Source organism: Ctenopharyngodon idella, chromosome 11, assembly GCF_019924925.1.
Source record: "Ctenopharyngodon idella isolate HZGC_01 chromosome 11, HZGC01, whole genome shotgun sequence".
In the NCBI taxonomy this organism is placed as follows: domain Eukaryota; kingdom Metazoa; phylum Chordata; class Actinopteri; order Cypriniformes; family Xenocyprididae; genus Ctenopharyngodon; species Ctenopharyngodon idella.
The window spans coordinates 19,999,982-20,016,921 of record NC_067230.1 but is presented as its reverse complement, the minus strand read 5'-3'; the positions used below and the strand labels follow the sequence as shown (position 1 = coordinate 20,016,921).

General features: G+C 35.9%; 2 protein-coding genes across 3 annotated transcripts in view; one reads left to right on the top strand and one right to left on the bottom strand.

Moving 5' to 3' along the window:
- dvl1b (dishevelled segment polarity protein 1b) overlaps positions 1 to 8,719 on the top strand; it is a 45,208-nt gene extending 36,489 nt beyond the window's left edge. For both annotated transcript variants that reach the window (XM_051912461.1, XM_051912460.1), the window contains one exon: positions 6,344 to 8,719. In XM_051912461.1, the coding sequence (XP_051768421.1) occupies positions 6,344 to 6,843 (500 nt within the window). In that variant the 3' untranslated portion in view covers positions 6,844 to 8,719. The remainder of the gene's footprint in view (positions 1 to 6,343) is intronic.
- A 37-nt stretch (positions 8,720 to 8,756) lies between these two features.
- On the bottom strand, positions 8,757 to 15,941 carry nfs1 (NFS1 cysteine desulfurase). The gene is made up of 13 exons (XM_051912462.1): positions 15,614 to 15,941; positions 15,343 to 15,419; positions 15,089 to 15,205; positions 14,838 to 14,921; positions 14,503 to 14,655; positions 12,421 to 12,514; positions 12,202 to 12,336; positions 11,970 to 12,127; positions 11,773 to 11,878; positions 11,603 to 11,684; positions 9,970 to 10,053; positions 9,710 to 9,799; positions 8,757 to 9,498 (listed from the first exon to the last, which is right to left on the bottom strand). Exons 1-13 carry the CDS (start codon positions 15,720 to 15,722, stop codon positions 9,435 to 9,437), a joined length of 1,353 nt encoding a protein of 450 aa, XP_051768422.1. The 5' UTR covers positions 15,723 to 15,941; the 3' UTR covers positions 8,757 to 9,434.
- Between the last annotated feature and the right edge of the window lie 999 nt (positions 15,942 to 16,940).

Below are 16,940 nucleotides of genomic sequence, written 5' to 3'. Positions count from 1 at the left end.
CTCATCGCTTTATAATATTAATATTGAACCACTGTACTCACATGAACTGATTTAAATATGTTTTTAGTACCTTTATGGATCTTGAGAGAGGAAATGTCATTGCTCCCTATGTAGGCCTCACGGAGCCATCGGATTTAAACAAAAATATCTTAATTTGTGTTCCGAAGATCAACGAAGGTCTTAGGTGATGATACACGTGGCAACTTTTTGAGCAATGTTGCTGGGCAATGTTGCCGTCAACGGGCAACCTGATGAGACACAGGGCAACTAATTAGGCCAACGGACAGTTAGCAGCAACTAATCAGAGAGGAGCGAATCTATTGCCAACCCAATAAATACTTTATTATAAACACTTGTTAGGCACTTTATTTCAACTTTTCAAATATTTTCTTCATTTTAATTAAAAATAAGTGCTTTTCCGATCTGATTTGTGATAGGAAAAGGGAGAAGAGCGACAAAGGGCGGATTCGAACCCGCGTCAATCGCGTCAAAAGCTACATTCATATGCCATACACCCTACAGCCTACGCAACTACAGACGTTTAACAGGTCTTTTTAGTATTTAACTGAAAACATTCGATGGTTTAATTACAGCTTACATGCATTACATTGGACAGTTGTTGGTATTTTAAGCATTATATGAGGTAAATTTCCTGTTTTGGGTTGACGCATGACAACTTGCTAGCGTAAAAAGATATAAGTTCATGCTCCTTTTCTCCCTCCACTGCCACTGAGAGGCCGCCATCTTGTTTGAATTTTTTCTGAAATCTCCGAAACGATCACGTGATCGGCTGCTAACATTCTGATTGGAGGATCTCAAAAAATTGCCCACGACCGATCTAACGTATCCAGATATAAATTTGTTGCTCATTCACAGTGCCCAAGCAATGTTGCTCAAAAAGTTGCCCCGTGTATCATCACCTTTACGGGTGTAAAACGGCAAGAGGGTGAGTAATTAATGACAGAATTTTCATTTTTGGGTGAACTAACCCTTTAACTAACATGAACTAAGCATGAGCAATACATTTGTTACTGTATTTACTAATCTTCGTACCCTTCAAAAGTTTGGGGTCAATAAAATTGTTTAAATCTTATGCTCGCCAAGGCTGCATTTATTTGATAAAAATTAAAAACTGTAATAATGTAACATTGTTACAATTTAAAGAAACTGTACTAAAATGTATTTATTCCTGTGAAGTCTAAGCTGAATTTTCAACAGCCATTATTCCAGTCTTCAGTGTCACATGATCCTTCAGAAAATAGGGATGGGCACATTGATACTGCAGTATCAATATATCGTTACTCAATAGCTATTTATTTGGTATCGATTCCTTTAAAAAATATCAATATTAAAATTAAATGTGGGTTTCTGCATCACTTTCAGATGTGTTCAGTACTTTTTTTAATGTTTGTGCTAAAACACCCCTGACATATTTAGCTGGCCTGTGTCACATGACAGTAATACAAAATTATATTTACTTCTATTGGTACCCACATTTTTATTTATTTGTGCTCATATTTGCTTTTGTGATAATTTGTTAGTAATGGCCAGTATGTGTCATGTAGATGTGATTTGCCCTTTTTTTTTCTTCTAAAAATGAATTATTATTATTTTTTAAATCACACTTATTTAAGAAATAATCAGTAATAATTTTGTTACAATCAAAAAATTGTTGATATCGTATCGAATGCAAAAATGTATATTTTATTCTAAAATTTATTCTAAAATGTATTTATTTATTCTAAAATGCTGATTGGGTGCTTAACATTTCTTATTGTTATCAATGTTGATAAAAGTGCTGATAAATATTTTTGTGAAATCCATGATATATTTTTTGATGAATTAGAAAGTTCAAACAAAAAGCATTTGTTTGAAATATAAATCTTTTGTAATATTCTAAATCTCTTTACTGTCACTTTTGATCAATTTAATGCATCCTTGCTGAATAACAGTCTCAAAATCTTACTGACCCCAAACCTTTGAACGGCAGTGTCTGTTTAAAAACAGATATGACATACAATGTCAAAAGTATACTCGATGCACTGACTCAGTTCAGTATAAAATATCTATATATTAAACAGTTACACTGATTATATTGTTCAAACAATGATATTGACATGAAATAAAGAAAATCAATGGCTGCTCTAAATTCAGTTTTGACCTTTATTACCGACTGATTACTTAAATAACTATTTGCTTTTAATTGAGTCAATAAATGAGAAGGCTAATTTCTTAAATATTTGCATTAATATGCAACTTTAATAGTTAAATAAAGCAGTATGTTCAAGAGCATACAAATTTTTACTGTGGTATCAAAATTGGTATCTAGTATCGTGAAATTTCAGTGCAACTGGTATCCACTATCGAATTTTGGTATCCTGACGACTCTAGATATCACGATACGAACATATCATCACAACATGTAAATAAATATCTTATATGAGAGCATATAAGATTTTATTTTTACTGAGCAGATTCCAGGTGAAATTCCAGTAGTCCACTCAGGCTGTGAGGATGAATTGTACTTGATAGAGCTTCTGGTAATAAGACAGACAGACGGCTTAACTGTGTTGTTTCCTGTTCGTTTCTGCTGGGCAATGGCAGACTGATGGAGGAGGTAATCCCAACCCTGGGGTGTCCGGTAAGGCAGCCTCCTTCCCTCCCTTTCTCTCTCTCTCTTTCTCTCTCTCTTACGGTCATGTCTCCCTCCATGACGGGGGTATTTCTGTTGTTGGATTTGTCCTGCTGCCTCGCCTCTCGTCTCTGTATTTCTCAGCATGTCATGTGTTGTGGATAAAGTGGCCACACAAACGAACTGCATACACAATAGTTTGGGAATAAACATGACAAAATCAATGTAGATCCCATATGTGTATGTACAAAGCTTTGCCATGCCTGTTATGTGAGAGTGAAATAATGTGGCTTTTGTTTGAAGTTTGACAGTGTTTTAAATTCAGGTTGCAGCACCTCATGAACTCATTTACATTGTCATTTGACTCCAGTGTCATGTCATCCAGTTTTAATTGCACATCTGATAGATGCATTTCATCAGCTCTTTAATTGGCATCATTTTTCATCACATTTTATTCATTCTCTTTGAAACATGGAATGTAGTATGAAGGAACGAAGAGCAAGAAATGCAGAACATTTGTCACTATATGTTAGTGAGGGATGGAGTGTTTCTCTCAAAAGCAGTTTCATTAACTGCGAACTTATGAGCTGTTACTTTAATTGCTGAAGGATCTGACTAGATCAGTGCTTCTAAACTGGTTTTCCTGAAAGATCTAGATATTATGTTTGTCTTCACAGTACCAAAATTGTTCAAGTCAAACATTACCATTTATTAATATTAACAATAAAGCTAGGGTAGGCTCCTCCAAAACACATGAACGCGCACAGCCAGAGCAGAGTCTGCAAAGTGTCACGAGAGATGGCGTTAAATTAGCTCATGTCTCAAAGCACATAACATTACAATAATAATCAACATAAACAACTTACAGAACACTGACTTGTACCACCTGACTGCTGCAGATTCATTTCGGTAGTGTTGCCATTGAAACTCATAAATCCGAGTCTGAGGACGTGAACAGCTTCAAGTAGAATGTCACGGGTGGCCATCTCTTAATTACGGTAGTTATGGTGTGAAAGCAGCATAAGCTTGTTGTTTCGGTTCAGGAGGAACTGTAAAAGGCGGCTGCTGTTTGTTTACGACGCTCGGTGTCTGTCTACAACTCTGCATAGCCTTACAGAATGCAGGCAGGTAGGACATCCTATTATTTCATTCGGACCAACGTATTCGGATTTGGACGAACATTTTTTGGTCCTGAGACTTCCGCAGAAGATACAGTATCTCACAGAAGTGAATACACCCCTCACATTTTTGTAAATATTATTATATCTTTTCATGTGACAACACTGAAGAAATGACACTTTGCTACAATGTAAAGTAGTGAGTGTACAGCTTGTATAACAGTGTAAATTTGCTGTCCCCTCAAAATAACTCAACACACAGCAATTAATGTCTAAACCGCTGGCCACAAAAGTGAGTACACCCCTAAGTGAAAATGTCCAAATTGGGCTCAAAGTGTCAATATTTTGTGTGGCCACCATTATTTTCCAGCACTGCCTTAACCCTCTTGGGCATGGAGTTCACCAGAGCGTCACAGGTTGCCACTGGAGTCCTCTTCCACTCCTCCATGGTGGATGTTAGAGACCTTGCGCTCCTCCACCTTCCGTTTGAGGATGCCCCACAGATGCTCAATAGGGTTTAGGTACCCTCAGCTTCTTTAGCAAGGCAGTGGTCATCTTGGTGTGTTTGGGGTCGTTATCACGTTGGAATACTGCCCTGCGGCCCAGTCTCCAAAGGGAGGGGATCATGCTCTGCTCATTCATGGTTCCCTCAATGAACTGTAGCTCCCCAGTGCCGGCAGCACTCATGCAGCCCCAGACCATGACACTCCCACCACCATGCTTGACTGTAGGCAAGACACACTTGTCTTTGTACTCCTCACCTGGTTGCTGCCACACACGCTTGACACCATCTGAACCAAATAAGTTTATCTTGGTCTCATCAGACCACAGGACATGGTTCCAGTAATCCATGTCCTTAGTCTGCTTGTCTTCAGCAAACTGTTTGCGGGCTTTCTTGTGCATCATCTTTAGAAGAGGCTTCCTTCTGGGACGACAGCCATGCAGACCAATTTGTTGCAGTGTGCGGCGTATGGTCTGAGCACTGACAGGCTGACCCCCACCCCTTCAACCCCTTCAGCACTCATACGTCTATTTCCCAAACACAACCTCTGGATACGACGCTGAGCACGTGCACTCAACTTCTTTGGTCGACCATGGCGAGGCCTGTTCTGAGTGGAACCTGTCCTGTTAAACCGCTGTATGGTCTTGGCCACCGTGCTGCAGCTCAGTTTCAGGGTCTTGGCGATCTTCTTATAGCCTACGCCATCTTTATGTAGAGCAGCAATTCTCTTTTTCAGATCCTTAGAGAGTTCTTTGCCATGAGGTGCCATGTTGAACTTCCAGTGACCAGTATGAGAGAGTGAGAGCGATAACACCAAATTTAACACACCTGCTCCCCATTCACACCTGAGACCTTGTAACACTAATGAGTCACATGACACCGGGGAGAGAAAATGGCTAATTGGGCCCAATTTGGACATTTTCACTTTGGGGTGTACTCACTTTTGTGGCCAGCGGTTTAGACATTAATGTCTGTGTGTTGAGTTATTTTGAGGGGACAGCAAATTTACACTGTTATACAAGCTGTACACTCACTACTTTACATTGTATCAAAGTGTCATTTCTTCAGTGTTGTCACATGAAAAGATATAATAAAATATTTACAAAAATGTGAGGGGTGTACTCACTTCTGTGAGATACTGTATATGTACATTTTTAAATATTATAGCAAGTGAAATTGTCTAGTTTGCATTTTATTTAATTTTGCAGTGTTGTTTATGGTTTTCGGGGATGAAGGCACATCACAAACTTTCCTTGTTTTTATCTGCATAATTTGGTTAGCTTCTAAACCGAAATAGTTTCATTGGACACAACCTTTAAAATGCACAAAAAATATGTGGTAGCCATTTGGTCATTCTTTTTAAAAATTATTTACAATACTGTTTAAAGGTTTGGGGTCAGTAGATTTTTTATTTTTTAAGAAATGAATACCTTTATTCAGCAAAGATTCATGAAATTGTGCAAAAGTGACAGTAAAGACATTTCAAATATTACAAAAGATTTCTATTTCAAATAAATGCTTAAAAAGAATACTGAAAAATATATCACCGTTTCCACGAAAATATTAAGCAGCAAAGCTGTTTTCAACATTGATAATAATAATAATAAGAAGAAATGTTTGAGCACCAAATCAGAATATTAGAATGATATCTGAATGGTCATGTGACAGTAATTCAGCTTTGCCATCACAGGAATAAATTACATTTTAAAATAGAAAACAGTTTTAAATTGTAATTATATTTTAAAATATTGCCTTTTTTTATTACATTTTTCATTTAATAAATGCACCCTTAAATGAACATGAGACTTCTTTCAAAAACATTAAAAAATTTCACTGACCCCAAACCTTTGAAAGTTACTTTAGTAACTTGTATATTATTATTTGCACTCAGTATTTGTTTTCCCTGCTGTCCACAACCAGACATACCTGAAGCAATTTTATTTTTGGTCACTGCATAGAAGTTTGCTTTGAAAACTATTGTTTTACCTTCTGTGAAAAGCATGTGAAGATTAAAAAATAAAATATATTAGGTTGATTTATTCCTTTCCTTTTTTCTCCATACAGCCATGTCAACATATGTTTATTTTCCAGGAAGTCGAAGCAGTAGTTCTAACCCTAGCGTTGGGAGGAGCCAGCAGCCCAAACCGAGGGACAAGGACCGCAAAGCAGCAGGCAGCGGCGGCAGCGAATCGGATTCAGGCAACAGAGCAGGTGGGAGGCGGGTTGAGCGTTCAGCCAGCCAGTTGAGCCACCGCAGCCATACGCTCTCATCCCGCAGCCACACTCATTCCCGCGTCCCCTCCCAGCACAGCCGCACGTCCTTCGCCTACAGCCACGCTCCCTTTTCCAAGTACGCCCACACCTCTTGTGCACTCAGCGAACGGAGCCACGCCTCCTCTTACGGACCCCCAGGCCTGCCTCCTCCCTACAGCCTGGCCAGATTGACCCCTAAGGGGGCTATCAGCAGCGGGCCCCCTGGGGCCCCACCAGTGAGGGAACTAGGGGCCATACCACCTGAACTCACCGCTAGTCGCCAGTCCTTCCAGCATGCCATGGGCAACCCTTGTGAGTTTTTTGTGGATATAATGTAATCGGATGAACAAATAATAAATAGCAGCAACACTGAAATTCATTCTTCAATCTCACAAGATGAGTGCCATTAATACATGCTCAACTTTCACCAACAGCAACTGTGGCAGTACTGTAGTCACAGGTTTCTGTGGAAGATTGAGGATCATTTGTTAAGATAATCATGTGTTGATTAATTAATTAATTAATTTCTCAATAAAATATAAAAAAGTATTTAATTTCTTAAAAAAAAAAAAAACCTCAATGAGTCCAAACTTTTGAAAGTATCTGAAAATATGGCAACAAAACTAAGCACCCAATTTTTCTGTTACCATTAACAAAATAAATCAAGGTCAAACAAGGTTTATGTTACACATTAGGCTCAGCACAGCTTCTCAGAGCAGTATTAATCATTTTAGCAATAAAATACCACACCAGCAGCTACATTTTTAATCCTAGATTAGCAAAAGGTAAAGACAATCAGACAATGCCCTCTGCTGGTCAGGAGCTGTTAGTCCTTTCCAAAGCTATCCATGAAGAGACTAGGCTACTGATCACCTTTAAGATCCAGCAACAGTCAAAAATATTTTCATGTTGTGTTTGTTCATTTTAAAATGTTATTTAAATCAATCTTTATATTGTAGTTTAATTTTTTGGTGCACATGATTAATGCTTAAAACTCAATGCTCTAAAGCGCTACAAGCTGTCTGGGAGGGTGGCAGATCTGGGAGGAATTAATCATTTCGACACGTTTCCAATTATTACCAGGTTGGAAACATGGTAGCATGTCACTGTTATGGCTCTCTTGGCTATGAAACACTAGCTAGAAAAATGTATTTTCAGGAAATAAAAAGACATCAGGGTAAATTTAAGAAGCAGCACTTATAGTGTGGTTGCACAGAACAAATTAGCGCTTGCTGAATGTCTGAAATTAGTTGTATTTTCTTACATAAGTTGTTCTTAAATATTGTCTGGAAGTCCTACAGAAGTTTTTTTTTTTGCCCCTGGAATAATGTCAGTTGTATGATGTGATATCTGGTGCTGGTAACCTGTTAATCAAAGTGTCTCAAAGAGAAAATGTTTGCTCAAAAAGCTTGTTTAAAGTAACTGAAGGTGACTAGTTAGCACATGGACTGTGTACTACTGTATGTGTAGTATTTAACCATTTGAGGATTGTTGCTCAAGATCAAGACTGTCGAATTGGCGCCTGATCTGCCCCTTTTGTGAATCTGCATCTTTAGATGTGTTGTCTATTTTTGTCCCTTAGGAAGACTGGGCGAAAACTGCTGTATATAGTTCATTTTTATTGTATATATGAAAATAGATAATTGTATAAAGTATATGTACAGAGCTTCTGGTCATGCCTTTTTGTAGTTATGTAAGATATAAATTGTGTGTTTGTGATTTTAAAGCAGTTTTCTAAATCTCATTTGGTTTGTGTTGTATTTGTCCGACCATCTGTAAGTGAAACTGTCTGAAATAAATAATTCATCTAAACTTCTGGCTCATTTTCATTTGCCAGGCAGTGAAGTAGACTGTTAGCATTACAATTTCAGATTTTCTTAATCCTATTCTGATTTTTGAAGGAAGTCTCTTGTGGTCACCCAGGCAGCAAAAATAGAGCGAAAACTGTGATATTGTGAAATATTATAATTTTTAATAACTGTTTTCTATTTCAATATATTTAAAAATGTAGTTTATTCCTGTGAATTTCTTTGCAATGTTGAAAACTGCTGTGCTGCTTATTTTTGTGGAAACCGATACATTTATTTTAAGGGTTCTTTGATGAATAGAACAGAATTTGTATGAAATAGAAATAATTTGTAACATGTTTTTATTTTCACTTTTGATTAATGCATCCTTGCTGATTAAAAGTATCTGTCAAAAAAAAAAAAAAAACGGTAGGTATACTGTGATAAAAAAAAAGAAGACAAAATTGGTTTGGCTTTTTATTAGTATAACATTCTTGAATGAAACGATTTTACAACAGACGCTACAGAATTTGTGAACTGCAATCATGGAAGACAACATGAGCTTATACTAGACAATAAGCATGAAGACGTACACAATACATTTTTAATGGGCAGGTGAATTTAATGACACCTATTATCCTTTTTTTATCTTGTGCAAAATAAGGTTTTGAGCTGGTGTACTTCATGTTAAGAAAAACTTTACTCATAAACTAACTTTGAATTAGCATCTGACTTGCCTAACACAAGGCTTAATGTAATAAAACCACTTATTACTGAAATGAATTCTGCTGGTCTCAGGACTGGGACAATATGGTAGACCCCTAAAGTGTTTTGCGGTATATATTATGATTTGCTCAAACACTCTAAAATATTCATTCAAAGCATGTTCATAATAAGATGTCTTTGAAATTATATTTTGAGTGATTTACTCACACTATAAACTGTGAACATACAAAAAAAAAAAAAACTGTCAAAAACTCCACATCTCTGTAACAACTGCAATTCATCCAAATGCACTTAATATCTCCACATAGACAGTTTAAATCCCCAAAATTGGGAAATAAAATTGTGCGTGTTTAATGAAGGAATAAGATCTGGGTATGGCAGTCTAATTAAGCTGTACTTCGTCAGCTGAGAATGATTCAGTGCTGGGTCCATTTGATGCTCTTAAGGTCAATGCCCTCCTGGACCATTTCCCATAATGGACTAATAGACAAAAAACAAAACAAAAAAAACAGGTTACAACATTCCAAAGATCCAGTTCACAGGGGTTTTAACTAATAACCTTTCATTACTTTTCCAGTTGTTTGTGATTACATGATGAGGATTTGTTAATTTTAAACATTCGCATGTTTTCCATGATGTGGGATGCCAGGTCAGATGCAAAACTGATTAAAATCAAGCATGAATAGCTCACCTCATCTCCCTCAACCGCTTGACATGCTGAATGCACTTCTCCGCTGTGTAGTCCACTTCCTCCTCTGTGGTAAATCTGCCAATTCCAAATCTGAGAAAAACAATGGTCACATGCATCATCAGATCCCCTTATTACAGTATGTGTGTGCTCATGGTTCAAGCAGGAACCATGTTGCACTGAGTACTGAGCACTAAGACTTAGATAAAGGAACACAAAACCACAATAAACATTTCGACTGATATTATGTAAAAACTACAAACCGAATAGAAGAGTGCGCCAAGTCCTCATCTGTCCCTATTGCTCTGAGAACATACGAGGGCTCCAGGGAAGCAGACGTGCAGGCGCTGCAACAAGAACACACTCAACTCACTGCAAGAGTTTTATTCATTTATTTATCATTTTATCAACATATCAGCATCAAAGGCTATATTCATGGCAAACTAAACATTTAAAATGATCATAACAATAATATTTCAAATAATTATATACAATATTATCTCTACAAACAAGACCAAAATCAATCTATATAAAATCTGACATTTGATAAAAATTCTATTTTCCCAGGAGAAACCTTAAAAAAAAAAAAAAAAAAAAATTACTTAAAGGGTTAGTTCACCCAAAAATGAAAATAATGTCATTAATTACTCACCCTCATGCCGTTCCACACCCGTAAGACCTTCGTTAATCTTCGGAACACAAATTAAGAAATTTTTGTTTAAATCCGATGGCTCAGTGAGGCCTGCATAGGGAGCAATGACATTTCCTCTCTCAAGATCCATTAATGTACTAAAAACATATTTAAATCAGTTCATGTGAGTACAGTGGTTCAATATTAATATTATAAAGCGACAAGAATATTTTTGGTGCGGCAAAAAAACAATATAACGACTTATATAGTGATGGCCGATTTCAAAACACTGCTTCATGAAGCTTCGGAGCGTTATGAATCAGCGTGTCGAATCCGCAGTTCGGAGCGCCAAAGTCACGTGATTTCAGCAGTTTGGCGGTTTGACTCGCGATCCGAATCATGATTCGACACGCTGATTCATAACGCTCCAAATCTTCATGAAGCAGTGTTTTGAAATCGGCCATCACATTTTTTTGGTGCACCAAAAATATTCTCGTTGCTTTATAATATTAATATTGAACCACTGTACTCACATGAACTGATTTAAATATGTTTTTAGTACATTAATGGATCTTGAGAGAGGAAATGTCATTGCTGGCTATGCAGGCCTCACTGAGCCATCGGATTTCAACAAAAATATCTCAATTTGCGTTCTGAAGATTAACAAAGGTCTTACTGGTGTGGAACGGCATGAGGGTGAGTAATAAATGACATTATTTTCATTTTTGGGTGAACTAACCCTTTAATATACTTTCTGAATAAAAACATTTAATGTCAGACAGTATTATTTTTTTTACTATTATAGTTTTATTAATATTTTGAATTAGCTTTTAATTGTATATTGTCAGTTTTCATTTTAATTTTTAGTAATTTTGCAATGCGCTTTTCTATTTTATTCTAAACATTATTGTTCAGGTTTAATTTATTTTTTATTTCAGTTTTACTTTCAGTTTTAGTTATATATTTATTTCCAGTTAGTAATTTTAGCGCTTCAACTTTAAATGAAAATTTTAAATGTTGCCTTGGCAACTATATTAAAATAAATTAAAAAATAAAATGTTGGTTTTTCATCTAATATTTATATTTTATTATTTCAGTCTTATTTCAATAAACAAAAATATTTCTAATAGTTTTAGTCGAAGGATAACTGCTGAATTTCAACCAGCTCTGTACGTGGGTAGTATATGTAAATGAACAATGTGTCCTCTTTTCTCCATGTCACCTGCATATTTATAAACCCTGGTTAGACATTTTAAACTACTAACCTTCCAGATGAAAGTGCAACATCTTTTAACGCCATCAACAGACTCTCCCCCTCAACGTAGGCAAATGATAAATTAATGCATCCTGAAGGAGGAAAGTGTTTGAGATTATAAACCCAAGTCAACTTTGATCCTTACTAAGAAAAACTGACAATTGGAAAGTCGAGTCTCACCTGAGTACCTCTGATCTGGGTCTCCATTCATCACAACATCAGGAATCTCAGACATGATCTTCCGCACGAGGCGATTAGCAAGCAATGTCACATGCTTGTGATCGTACTGAAAATAAACAGAAAACGAAACCTGCATGTTAGCAAATTTAGACTAGCAGTAGCAAAGCATTTTAAATGAGCACTTTTTACAACTCTACCTCTAACTCTTGCTGGGCAACCTCACAGGCAGCTCCGAGGCCTACGACTAGAGGTGTGGGGACGGTCCCTGAACGAAGCCCCCTTTCCTGACCTCCTCCGTTCTGCAAAGGCTCAATACGAATTCTGGGTCTTCTCCTCACGTACAACGCCCCAACTCCTAATAAACACTAACACTTATTAATATATTTTGAATAATGCAACCGTTGTGCGTTGAAATGTAGAATGTGCTACCTTTGGGTCCATAGATCTTATGGCCGCTGATGGACATCAGGTCCACTTTCCAGTCAGTGACATTAACAGGGATCTTTCCAACAGCCTGAGCGGCATCAGTGTGGAAGAACACATTTTTGGACCTACACAGATGACCTGAAATCAAAAACATCATTGATAAAGATGATATGAAGACTGACAGGTATATATTTAGAGAATGATGTTGATAATAAAGGTTACCTATTTCTTTGATTGGCTGTTTGACACCAATCTCATTGTTGACAGTCATTATGGACACCAAGCTTGTATCAGGACGGATTGCTTCCTCTAAATGCTGAGAAAGCAAAGTATATATATATATATATATATATATATATATATATATATATATATATATATATATATTATATATATATTAGTGCTGTCAGATTGATTAATCGCAAATAATCGCATCTAACATAAAAGTTTGTGTTTACATAAAATATGTATGTGTGTGTGTGTGTGTGTGTGTGTGTATATATATATATATAAAAAAAATACATTTGTATTTGTGTGTATACTTAGATTTTTAAAGTCTTTAAAATATATTTAAAAAAACTAATTTATTTTTTAAAGACAAATGTAGGTGCCAATATCAGCCCTTAACAATATTAAGGCAGCCATAAAAACATTATTTCAACCAATTTGGAGTTTGTTTGGGGCAGGACTCCCTATTTGTCAAACTGCAGCCTTCGATACAATAGATCATACGGTGCTGCTTTCACGGCTAGAAGAGTATGTAGGGTTTCAGGGTAAGGCCCTAAATTGGTTTAAATCATACTTGACTGACAGAAGCATGGCAGTACGATTTGGATCATATACATCGAGAGCTTATGTGTGGTGTGCCTCAAGGCTCCATCCTGGCCCCCACGCTTTTTTCACTTTACATGCTCCCATTGGGGGATATTTTTAGAAAACACAACATAGCATTTCACTGCTATGCGGATGACTTACGAATATATTTACCATTAACTAATGGAAATAGTTTAGAACCTCTAATGTCCTGCCTCTCTGATATTAAAGCATGGCTGGCTTCTAATTTCTTATATCTTAATGAAAACAAGACGGAGGTTGTAGCGTTCGGCCCCAGAGGAGCTAAATTTTGGCCCACTGTCAATGAACGTTAAAGAAAAACTTGGGTGTTTTTACTGATAGCTCTCTGAAGTTGAACATACTAATAAATCATGTGGTAAAGTCAAGCTTTTTTCATCTGAGAAACCTGGCCAAGATGAAATCTTGTCTGACATTTAAGAGTCTCAAAATTGCAAGTTTGGAAACATTACTATTTTTAATGTTTTTGAACTAAGTCTCTTATGCTCATTAAGGCTGCATTTATTTCATAATAAATACAGAAAAAACAATAAAATTGTGAAATATTATTACAATTTAAAATTATGATTTTCTATTTTAATATACTTTAAAATATAATTTATTTCTGTGATGCAAAGCTGAATTTTCAGCATCATTACTCCAGTCTTCAGTGTCACATGATCCTTCAGAAATCATTATAATATGCTGATTTATTATCAGTGTTGGAAACAGTTGTGCTGCTTAATATTGTTTTGGAACCTGTGATACTTTTTTCAGGATTCATTGATGAATAAAAAGTTAAAAAATATCAGCATTTATTTAAAATAGAAATCTTTTGTAACAATATACACTACCGTTCAAAAGTTTGGGGTCAGTCATTTTTTTTCTTTCTTTTTTTTGAAAGAAATTAATACTTTTATTCAGCACGGATGTGTTAAATTGATAAAAAGTGATAATAAAGATTTATATTGTTAGAAAAGATTTATATTTTGAATAAATGCTGTTCTTTTTAACCTTTTATTCATCAATGAATCCTGGAAAAAGTATCACAGGTTTCAAAAAAATATTAAGCAACACAACTGTTTTCAACATTGATAATAACTGAGTATCAAATCATCATATTAGAATGATTTCTGAAGGATCATGTGACACTGAGGACTGGAGTAATGATGCTGAAAATTCAGCTTTGCATCACAGAAATAAATTATATTATATATATATATATTTTTTTTTTTTTTATTTTTTTTTTTGTAAATGTGTGTATTATTGTTATTATTAATATTGTATTGATTTGTTTTTATACTGAGATGTTGTAACGCACATTGGTCAACATGTGTTGTTTGAATAGTGCTATACAAATAAAGCTGGCATTGACATTGAAAATAGAAGACCAGGTGAGTGTCTAAAACTTATTTGAAAAGCAAAATAATGTCATTATATAAATAATGATGCTTCCCCCTTAAGAATGCTTACCTTCAGGTCAATCAGCCCATTTTCTTTCACAGGTAAATAAGTTATATCAAAACCCTCTGCCTCCAGAACACGACACGAGTCCAGCACACACTTGTGTTCGGTCTGGGTGGTAATAATGTGCTTTTTCTTAGCCTTATAAAACCGAGCCACACCCTAAAGACAAGAAAAGACATGACATAATCAAGAGTTTTTTTTAGTTATTCTTAATTACTAATGCAGTGGATCATATATAAACTTCACCTATTTGTTTATTTTAGAATATGCAAAGTCATTTGTGTCCCAGCGTCCCACTTCCTCCTAATCCTAATCTTGCCTCACAGTAATGACATACTTACTTTGATTGACATATTGTTGGACTCAGTCGCACCACTGGTGAACACAATCTCCCTTGGGTCAGCACCAATAAGAGCTGCAACTTGCTGGAGAGGAAATAAACATTGGTGTTACAGTAAACAGTGCATTTTTGTCTAAACCTAAATATTATGCTTTGATATTAATAAAGCTCTCGGCTATCGGATTCAATAAAATACATTCTTGCTTCTTGATTTGAGTAAAACATGTTTTTTTTTTGAAGGATAAAACTTACTTTTCTTGCTTTTTCCATTGCGCTCTCACTCTCCCATCCGTAAGCATGAGTCCTGGAATGTGGGTTCCCGTAGTAATTCACTTGATAGGGGAGCATGGCATCCAAAACCCTTGGGTCCTGTTGCATCAGATGTAAACAACAATTTTCAATGAAAACAATGGGATGTAAACATCCCAGAAATGTTCTCATGCACTAGATTCACGAATTTGATTAGTTAATTTAGTATAATTAGGATGACAACAGCAGATGGGTACCATGGGTGTGGTGGCCTGAAAATCCATATACAGAGGTCTCAGCTCATCCTTTTCAAGTTCCCTACTTTTGATCAGTTCTGTGGAATAAGACAGATATGGTTATCAGCACTAAGAGTTACAGTGACTTAGAATAAATAGAGCCTTACAAGAAAGTCAAGCATGTATTTACATGCAAGTGTGCTAATGTATATTAGCAAAGCCTCCTAGAGTACACAAGCTAACTGCGTCACTGTTAGTCTAGACTAGAAAATGAGATTTACTAAAACTGTACCTTTCTGCATTTGTACAGCGTTCGCAGCGCTTTGAGCGAATCTCAGTCGAGGGCTGGAGATCCCACACATGGAGCCCAGAAGTTTCGTCGATAAAGTCCTGTTCATCATGTTTTTGCAATTACAGTGTTCAACATAAACAATGATAGATATATTAAAAAATAACTTATTTTAAAGCCTACGTAAACCAATAAGCCCGTCCGATAAATAATAGTATTATTCGTGCAGCTTCAGAAGCGAGGACATGCCCACTGTCGCCATAAAACAGTGTGTCATAAGCTCTCAAAACACTCGTGGATGCTTATACAAGACGAACATACATCGGGGGCGGGGCGTCTGTTATTATAACTCTCATTGGTTATCTGTGTCTCTTGTGGGCGGGTTTTTGTGTCGTTTACGGAGTCTATTGGTTAAAAACTAAGCCTGTCTTGTTTCTTTTACCGGAAATTGTAAATATGAAGCAATACAATGCTGCTATGTAACAGGTTCCTCTGTCCTTGGAAATGCTTATATATGTTTAGTTTATTTGGGAAAAAATCATAAAAAAATAAAAAAAATAAAAAGATAGCTTTAGTTTTTAGTTTCTCCTGTCACACAACATTATACTTAAAACTGCGGTTTATATATTTTCTCCAAAGTAGTGATGGGAACTCCAACTCATTTCCGCGAATCGGTTCTTTTGAACAGTTAATTCAAATAACCGATTCGGCGCTACCTTGCGTCATTACATAATTACGTCTCTCAACGTTCTGATAAAATCATATATATAATCATATGTAGCAGGCCTATGTTACGAATTTTCGATGTTTTTCATTATTATTATTATTATTTTACACAGAAAGCAATAATTATGACATAAAAAGTAGAAATTATGACAAAAATATCATGACATTCTCATTTCATAATTTCTACTTTTATTATAATTATTACTTAATAGTATCTAATATTTAATCTAATGTCATAATGATGCGTTTTATGTCATAACCTCGACTTTTTATCCCAAAAATTGTAAATATGAAGCAATACAATGCTGCTATGTAACAGGTTCCTCTGTCCTTGGAAATGCTTATATATGTTTAGTTTATTTGGGAAAAATCAGCATCGTTGAATAAAAGATAGCTTTAGTTTTTAGTTTCTCCTGTCACACAACATTATAATTAAAACTGCGGTTTATATATTTTCTCCAAAGTAGTGATGGGAACTCCAACTCATTTCCGCGAATCGGTTCTTTTGAACAGTTAATTCAAATAACCGATTCGGCGCTTCCTTGCGTCATTACATAATTACGTACTGAACGTTCTGATAAAATCATATAATCATATGTAGCAG